Source organism: Penaeus vannamei, chromosome 5, assembly GCF_042767895.1.
Source record: "Penaeus vannamei isolate JL-2024 chromosome 5, ASM4276789v1, whole genome shotgun sequence".
Taxonomy (NCBI): Eukaryota; Metazoa; Arthropoda; class Malacostraca; order Decapoda; family Penaeidae; genus Penaeus; species Penaeus vannamei.
Genome location: NC_091553.1, coordinates 47,755,210 through 47,765,209, shown reverse-complemented (window position 1 = coordinate 47,765,209; position 10,000 = coordinate 47,755,210). Strand labels below are relative to the sequence as shown.

General features: G+C 36.1%; 1 protein-coding gene across 1 annotated transcript in view; it reads right to left on the bottom strand.

Moving 5' to 3' along the window:
- Window positions 1-4,264: 4,264 nt before the first annotated feature.
- Window positions 4,265-10,000, bottom strand: part of LOC113824232 (glycoprotein-N-acetylgalactosamine 3-beta-galactosyltransferase 1) — an 8,883-nt gene continuing 3,147 nt past the window's right edge. The window contains exons 4-8 of the mRNA XM_070121673.1: window positions 9,200-9,338; window positions 8,388-8,494; window positions 6,043-6,153; window positions 4,423-4,611; window positions 4,265-4,290 (exon numbers count right to left, since the gene is read on the bottom strand). Coding sequence (XP_069977774.1) covers window positions 4,265-4,290; window positions 4,423-4,611; window positions 6,043-6,153; window positions 8,388-8,494; window positions 9,200-9,338 — 572 coding nt within the window. The remainder of the gene's footprint in view (window positions 4,291-4,422; window positions 4,612-6,042; window positions 6,154-8,387; window positions 8,495-9,199; window positions 9,339-10,000) is intronic.

Sequence of the window (10,000 nt, the reverse complement as noted above, 5' to 3'; positions counted from 1 at the left end):
GGGGAGGATAAATAATTATTTTGGGAGATTGGTGATGATGATGGGGATAAAACTGATATAAAGTGAATGGAAATACAATGACGATGATGGTGATAAAATGACAAAGTCGATGATAATGAAATAAAAACAATGATGATAAGATGACAAAGTTGATGATAATGAAATGACAAAAACAATGATGATAAAATGACAAAGAAAATGGAAATAAAGTAACAGATAATGAAAATACAATGATAATATTATTTGCAGATTTTATTTCGGTAGTTACCTCTTGTTTCACTTGTTACTACATATACCAGATTCACTACCATGATTAAAACCATTTTTTGTCATCATTATTATAGCAAGTGTTCTCATCACATTAATTATCCACATTATTTTGATTTCAGAATTGTCTTAATATGGTCATTATTTTCGAAAATCAATATCAATATTATCAAAGGTAACATTAGTACCACATACTTACCGCAATAATCAACATCATTTTCAAAACCATCATTATCACCATCAATAAAATCACACAAAAAACAAGAAATCTACAATCACCATCATTAATAAATCAACTCATAAATAACATACAATAAATAACGTATAATAAATTAACAATCAATTCATAAGTAACAAAATAAATAACATAATAAATTAATAATCCATTCATAAGTAACAAAATAAATAACATATAATAAATAACATATGATAAATTAACAATCAATTCATAAGTAACAAAATAAATAACATAATAAATTAACAATCCATTCATAAGTAACAAAATAAATAACATATAATAAATAACATATGATAAATTAACAATCAATTCATAAGTAACAAAATAAATAACATAAAATAAATCAACACTAAAGATATTCTTATCTCAAAACTCGCACCTCTTCTTCCCACCTTACAACAGATCCCAAGAAACTTACCTTACCTCTTATCTTACTTATCTTACCTTTCCCACCTTACAACAGATCCCAAGAAGCTCGTATTTCTTACCTCTTATCTTACTTATCTTACCTTTCCCACCTTACAACAGATCCCAAGAAGCTCGTATTTCTTACCTCTTATCTATCTTATCTTACCTTTCCCACCTTACAACAGATCCCAAGAAGCTCGCATTTCTTACTTCTTATCTTACTTATCTTACCTTTCCCACCTTACAACAGATCCCAAGAAGCTCGTATTTCTTACCTCTTATCTTACTTATCTTACCTTTCCCACCTTACAACAGATCCCAAGAAGCTCGTATTTCTTACCTCTTATCTTACTTATCTTACCTTTCCCACCTTACAACAGATCCCAAGAAGCTCGTATTTCTTACCTCTTATCTTCCTTATCTTACCTTTCCCACCTTACAACAGATCCCAAGAAGCTCGTATTTCTTACCTCTTATCTTACTTATCTTACCTTTCCCACCTTACAACAGATCCCAAGAAGCTCGTATTTCTTACCTCTTATCTTACTTATCTTACCTTTCCCACCTTACAACAGATCCCAAGAAGCTCGTATTTCTTACCTCTTATCTTACTTATCTTACCTTTCCCACCTTACAACAGATCCCAAGAAGCTCGTATTTCTTACCTCTTATCTTACTTACCTTACCTTTCCCACCTTACAACAGATCCCAAGAAACTTACCTTACCTCTTATCTTACTTATCTTACCTTTCCCACCTTACAACAGATCCCAAGAAGCTCGTATTTCTTACCTCTTATCTTCCTTATCTTACCTTTCCCACCTTACAACAGATCCCAAGAAGCTCGTATTTCTTACCTCTTATCTTACTTACCTTACCTTTCCCACCTTACAACAGATCCCAAGAAACTTACCTTTCCTCTTATCTTATTTATCTTACCTTTCCCACCTTACAACAGATCCCAAGAAGCTCGTATTTCTTACCTCTTATCTTACTTATCTTACCTTTCCCACCTTACAACAGATCCCAAGAAGCTCGTATTTCTTACCTCTTATCTTACTTATCTTACCTTTCCCACCTTACAACAGATCCCAAGAAACTTACCTTACCTCTTATCTTACTTATCTTACCTTTCCCACCTTACAACAGATCCCAAGAAGCTCGTATTTCTTACCTCTTATCTTACTTGTCTTACCTTTCCCACCTTACAACAGATCCCAAGAAACTTACCTTACCTCTTATCTTGCTTATCTTACCTTTCCCACCTTACAACAGATCCCAAGAAGCTCGTATTTCTTACCTCTTATCTTACTTGTCTTACCTTTCCCACCTTACAACAGATCCCAAGAAGCTCGTATTTCTTACCTCTTATCTTACTTGTCTTACCTTTACCACCTTACAACAGATCCCAAGAAACTTACCTTTCCTCTTATCTTACTTATCTTACCTTTCCCACCTTACAACAGATCCCAAGAAACTCGTATTTCTTACCTCTTATCTTACTTGTCTTACCTTTCCCACCTTACGACAGATCCCAAGAAGCTCGTATTTCTTACCTCTTATCTTACTTATCTTACCTTTCCCACCTTACAACAGATCCCAACAAGCTCGTATTTCTTACCTCTTATCTTACTTATCTTACCTTTCCCACCTTACAACAGATCCCAAGAAGCTCGTATTTCTTACCTCTTACCTTACTTATCTTACCTTTCCCACCTTACAACAGATCCCAAGAAGCTCGTATTTCTTACCTCTTATCTTACTTATCTTACCTTTCCCACCTTACAACAGATCGCAAGAAGCTCGTATTTCTTACCTCTTATCTTACTTATCTTACCTTTCCCACCTTACAACAGATCCCAAGAAGCTCGTATTTCTTACCTCTTATCTTACTTATCTTACCTTTCCCACCTTACAACAGATCCCAAGAAGCTCGTATTTCTTACCTCTTATCTTACTTATCTTACCTTTCCCACCTTACAACAGATCCCAAGAAGCTCGTATTTCTTACCTCTTATCTTACTTATCTTACCTTTCCCACCTTACAACAGATCCCAAGAAACTTACCTTACCTCTTATCTTACTTATCTTACCTTTCCCACCTTACAACAGATCCCAAGAAACTTACCTTACCTCTTATCTTACTTATCTTACCTTTCCCACCTTACAACAGATCCCAAGAAGCTCGTATTTCTTACCTCTTATCTTACTTATCTTACCTTTCCCACCTTACAACAGATCCCAACAAGCTCGTATTTCTTACCTCTTATCTTATCTTACCTTTCCCACCTTACAGCAGATCCCAAGAAGCTCGTATTTCTTACCTCTTATCTTACTTATCTTACCTTTCCCACCTTACAACAGATCCCAAGAAGCTCGTATTCCTTACCTCTTATCTTAATTATCTTACCTTTCCCACCTTACAACAGATCCCAAGAAGCTCGTATTTCTTACCTCTTATCTTACTTATCTTACCTTTCCCACCTTACAACAGATCCCAAGAAGCTCGTATTTCTTACCTCTTATCTTACTTATCTTACCTTTCCCACCTTACAACAGATCCCAAGCTCGTATTTCTTACCTCTTATCTTACTTATCTTACCTTTCCCACCCTACAACAGATCCCAAGAAACTTACCTTACCTCTTATCTTACTTATCTTACCTTTCCCACCTTACAACAGATCCCAAGAAACTTGCCTTACCTCTTATCTTACTCATCTTACCTTTCCCACCTTACAACAGATCCCAAGAAGCTCGTATTTCTTACCTCTTATCTTACTTATCTTACCTTTTCCGGGACGACACTCAGGTCCGGTGGCAGGGCAGGCTTGAGGGGCAGGGCAGGGATATGCCCAAAGACCCGGATCTTGTAGATAAGATAATCCATCAAGTACAGTTCTTCTATCGATAATTTGTGGAAACTGATTAGCGAATCGGAGCAGCAAGGGTGGGGTCTGTTTCCCTGTGGGAGAGGAGGGAGGAGGGAGGAGGGAGGAGAGAGAGAGGAAGAAGGAAGAGAAATACGAGGTTATAATGGATAATAATGATAAGAATAATAGCAATAATAATGATAATAATATAGCATGCTTCCCTGTGGGAGAGGAGAGAGAGAGGATGAAGGAAGAGAAATACGAGGTTATAATGGATAATAATGATAAGAATGATAGCAATAATAATGATAATAATATAGCATTAATAGTAATAAGAACAAAGCAATGATAGTGATAATAATAATTGTAATGCTACTACTACTGATGATAATGACTTTATGTTCACAACTCGAATGAAGTGTCGATTTCATATTTCACCTGTTTTCATATTACGAAATATCTCCCTTTCTCATAATATGACTCAGTTCTTGGTCTTATACTTGAATCCTTGGGGCATAAACTCAAGGAATTATCCCAGGGCATCACCGAACGTATTCCATGCAACATCATAACCAATTTAACTCATTTACTCACCTGGGAAATGGGATCATACGAACCTGGGAATAGGATAGTACGAACCTGGGAAATAGGATAGTACGAACCTGAGAAATAGGATAGCACGAACCTGGGAAATAGGATAGTACGAGTGCCTAGTCCTGTCAAGTGGTCTGCTTAGAACCTTCGCTGGATGTCTCTGCCAGAACCTTCCCTGTCCAATGTGGTCACGTGTGTCGCCCATCTTGATGCCCACTTTTTGTAGACAGTTGCCTGAGTACATGGTGTGGAGTGGAACTTACTCTTTATGTAAATATTCGGCCGTTTGTTGTTATATCTGGTATGTTATTTGCTTGATTGAAAGCTGAGATAAAGAGTTTGTTTATGGTATTGATATATTTTTTTAAAAATCGAATTCAGCTTGATTCTGATACTGATTTGCTCTTTCTGATAAGGTTCTTTTTGGAAACATTATGAACAAGTAAACAAGGCTATAATCATCCCCATTATAAAACAATAACACAAACAACAATAATTACAACACTAATAACAATAATAACGGTAACAACACCAATAATAATAATAACGATAACAACACCACTAACAATAACAATAAAAATAACATAATCATCCCCATTCTAAAACAATAACACAAACAACAACAATAGCAATAACAACACCATTAACAATAATAACAATAACACCGATAACAATAATGACGATAACAACACAAATAACAATAATAACAACAACAACACCAATAACAATAATGACGATAACAACACCACTAACAATAATAACAACAACACCGATAACAATAATGACGATAACAACACCACTAACAATAACAATAATAACAACACCAATAACAATAATGACGATAACAACACCAATAACAATAATAACAACAACACGGATAACAATAATGACGATAACAACACCACTAACAACAATAACAACACCGATAACAATAATGACGATAACAACACCACTAACAATAACAACAACAACAACACGGATAACAATAATGACGATAACAACACCACTAACAATAACAATAATAACAACACCAATAACAATAATGACGATAACAACACCACTAACAATAACAACAACAACACCGATAACATTAATGATGATAACAACACCACTAACAATAATATCAACAACACTGATAACAATAATGACGATAACAACACCACTAACAATAACAATAATAACAACACCAATAACAATAATGACGATAACAACACCAATAACAATAATAACAACAACACCGATAACAATAATGACGATAACAACACCACTAACAACAATAACAACACCGATAACAATAATGACGATAACAACACCACTAACAATAACAACAACAACAACACGGATAACAATAATGACGATAACAACACCACTAACAATAACAATAATAACAACACCAATAACAATAATGACGATAACAACACCACTAACAATAACAACAACAACACCGATAACATTAATGACGATAACAACACCACTAACAATCACAACAATAACACCACTAACAATAATGACGATAACAACACCACTAACAACAATAACAACACCAATAACAATAACAACACCACTAACAATAACAACAACACCAATAACAGTAATGACGATAACAACACCACTAAACAATCACAACAGTAAAGATAACAAGACGTAAATCACACATAACCTCACCCATGCCCACGTCTTCTCCTTTGGATCGCTCCGGCTTGCAGATTGTGTGGTTCGGAATCGCCAATTCCACGAAGCGACGAACCGCCTCTCTCCCCATCACGTGACCTGCGCCTGTAACGAGCGTGAGAAATTAATTACTAGGTAAGTACCTAGTATAGTAAGTACATACATATTAGGGACACGGTAAGTACATACGTATTAGGAATACGGTAAGTACATATATATTGGGGACACGGTAAGTACATACATATTAGGGACACGGTAAGTACATACACAGTTAGTACATAATAAGTGTATAATAAGTACATATAGTGTTTAAAAACTCCCTAGCATAGTATTGCCGTTAATTTTTTTTTTTTTTTTTTTTTTTTTTTTTTTTTTTTTTGTATTAATGGTCCCTGGATATTCGTGACCTGCGCCTGTAACGAGTGTGAGAAATCAATTGTTAATTAATTATTTTTTTATCGAGTATCTATGCATTGTCGTTAATTTTTTTTTTTTTTTTTTTTTTTTTTTGTATTAATGGTCCCTCCCCATCACGTGACCTGCGCCTGTAACGAGTGTGAGAAATTAATTACTTTTTATCATCTATGCTTTGTCGTTAATTATTATCATTATTATTATTACTTGTATTAATGGTCCCTGTATATTCGTGACCTGCGCCTGTAACGAGTGTGAGAAATTAATTACTTTTTATTGAGTATCTGTGCATTGTCGCTAATTATTATTATTATTTTTTTTTTTTTTTGTATTAATGGTCCCTCCCCATCACGTGACCTGCGCCTGTAACGAGTGTGACAAATTAATTATTTTTTATCGAGTATCTATGCATTGTCGCTAATTAATTTTTTTGTATTAATGATCCCTGGTTATTTATGATAATGTCGCTTAAAAGAGAAAACTTCTTTATTGGAAATAGATGAATTTGAAATTATTAAATGCTATGCTAGTGAGTTTTTAAAAACTATATGTACTTATTCTAAACTTATTATGTACTAACTGTGTATGTACTTACCGTGTCCCTAACATGTATGTACTTCCCGTGTCCCTAATAAGCATGTACTTCCCGTGTCCCTAGTACGTATGTACTTACCGTGTCCCTAATACGTATGTACTTACCGTGTCCCTAATATGTATATACTTCCCGTGTCTCTAATATGTATGTACTTACCGTGTCCCTAATATGTATGTACTTACCGTGTCCCTAATATGTATGTACTTACCGTGTCCCTAATATGTATGTACTTACCGTGTCCCTAATATGTATGTACTTACCGTGTCCCTAATATGTATGTACTTACCGTGTCCCTAATACGTATGTACTTACCGTGTCCCTAATATGCATGTACTTACCGTGTCCCTAATATGCATGTACTTACCGTGTCCCTAATACGTATGTACTTACCGTGTCCCTAATATGCATGTACTTACCGTGTCCCTAATACGTATGTACTTACCGTGTCCCTAATACGTATGTACTTACCGTGTCCCTAATATGCATGTACTTACCGTGTCCCTAATATGTATGTACTTACCGTGTCCCTAATATGTATGTACTTACCGTGTCCCTAATACGTATGTAATTACCGTGTCCCTATGTATGTACTTCCCGTGTCCCTAATATGCATGTACTTACCGTGTCCCTAATACGTATGTACTTCCCGTGTCCCTAATATGTATGTACTTCCCGTGTCCCTAATATGTATGTACTTCCCGTGTCCCTATGTATGTACTTACCGTGTCCCTAATACGTATGTACTTACCGTGTCCCTAATATGCATGTACTTCCCGTGTCCCTAATATGTATGTACTTCCCGTGTCCCTAATATGTATGTACTTCCCGTGTCCCTATGTATGTACTTACCGTGTCCCTAATACGTATGTACTTACCGTGTCCCTAATATGCATGTACTTACCGTGTCCCTAATATGCATGTACTTACCGTGTCCCTAATATGTATGTACTTCCCATGTCCCTATGTATGTACTTACCGTGTCCCTAATAAGTATGTACTTACCGTGTCCCTAATATGCATGTACTTACCGTGTCCCTAATATGGATGTACTTACCGTGTCCCTAATACGTATGTACTTACCGTGTCCCTAATATGTATATACTTACCGTGTCCCTGATATGTATGTACTTACCGTGTCCCTAATACGTATGTACTTACCGTGTCCCTAATATGGATGTACTTACCGTGTCCCTAATACGTATGTACTTACCGTGTCCCTAATATGGATGTACTTACCGTGTCCCTAACATGGATGTACTTACCGTGTCCCTAATATGTATGTACTTACCGTGTCCCTAATATGTATGTACTTACTACACTAGGTACTTACCTCCTGTATTGTATCCTCCATAGATTTTGTAATGTTGGCCAAAGTACAATGGATCGTCGGTGTTATAATCTTGTAACACATAACGTAAATTGTCCACCAACACATACCTGCAACATAGCCATGGTATTATAGGTATGTGCGCGTGTGGGTGTGTATGTATGTATATGTATGTGTGTGTGTGTGGGTGTGTATGTATGTATATGCAGTGTGTGCGTGTGGGTGTGTATGTATGTATGTACAGTGTGTGTGCGTGTGTCTATTTGTGCTTGTAGGTATACGTGGATTCAGAAATACACACGGACGCTTATGTACGTACACACGGACGCGCTCTCACACACTCACTACAAAAAAATAATAATAATAATAATAAATAAATAAATTTTAAAGAAATAAGTAATCGACGACTCATGGACGCATATTGCTCGCGCGTGAGTGTGTGTGTGCGTGTATGTATGCGTGCGTGCGTGTGTGTGTGTATGTATGCGAATGTGTGTGTGCGTGTATGTAAGCGTGCGTGGGTGTGTGCGCGTTTGTGTGCGTGCGTGCGTGTGTGTGCGTTTATGTATCCGTGCGTGCGTGTGTGTGTGCGTGTATGTATGCGTGCGTGCGTGTATGTATCCGTGCGTGTATGTATCCGTGCGTGTTTATATGCGTTTATGTATGCGTGCGTGTGCGTGCATGTATGCGTGCGTGTGCGTATATGTATCCGTGCGTGCGTGTGTATGCACGTGTATGTATCCGAGCGTGTGTGTATGCGTGTATGTATCCGTACGTGCGTGCGTGTGCGTATATGTACACGCACAACAACGTACGTGTCGCTGTCCGCCTTCAGGAACCACTCGAAGTCCCGCAGGTGGTTCTCGTAGATGTACTTGACGGCGCAGCGGGTTTTGTTCCACAGCTTCGTGTAGCCTTCCCGACTCCCGACGTCCACGGCGCCCACAGAAGGGTCTGGAGGGAGGGGGGGGGGGAGGCTTGTTCTTAATCCTTTTCTTGTTCTTAGTTTTTTTGTTTTTTTTTGCTATATTTATTTATTGTTCCATTTTATTTGTTGTTATTATTTTAGTTTTATTATTATTATTTTTTTTTTTTTTTTTTCTTCTTTCTCATATTTTTCTTCTGATTTTTTTTTTTTTTTTTTTTTTGCTGTTTTTTTCTTTCTCGTCTTTTTCTTCTTCTTCCTTTTTTTTCTTCTTCTTCTTCCTTTTTTTTTCTTCTTCTTCTTCTTCCTTTTTTTTCTTTTTTTTTCTTTTTCTTCTTCTGAAAAGTTTAAGGCATTACTGTCTGTGTTCTTCCCAGATCTGGCATTTAATAATTTAATATTTACTCTACAAATATTCTGTTTGGTTTTTCTTTTGTTTTTGTTTTTGTTTTTTCATTCCTTTTTCTATCGTGGACTGATATAATTTAAGTTTCACACATATTATGATGGAAACGGTGATGATAATTATGATAAAGATAATAATAATGACATTTATGATAATGATGGTTAAGATAATGATTTAATGACGTATGATAATGATGATAAAGATAATTATAATGACATGATAATGATGATGATAAAGATAAAGATAATGACATTGATGATAATGATGATAAAGATAATGATAATG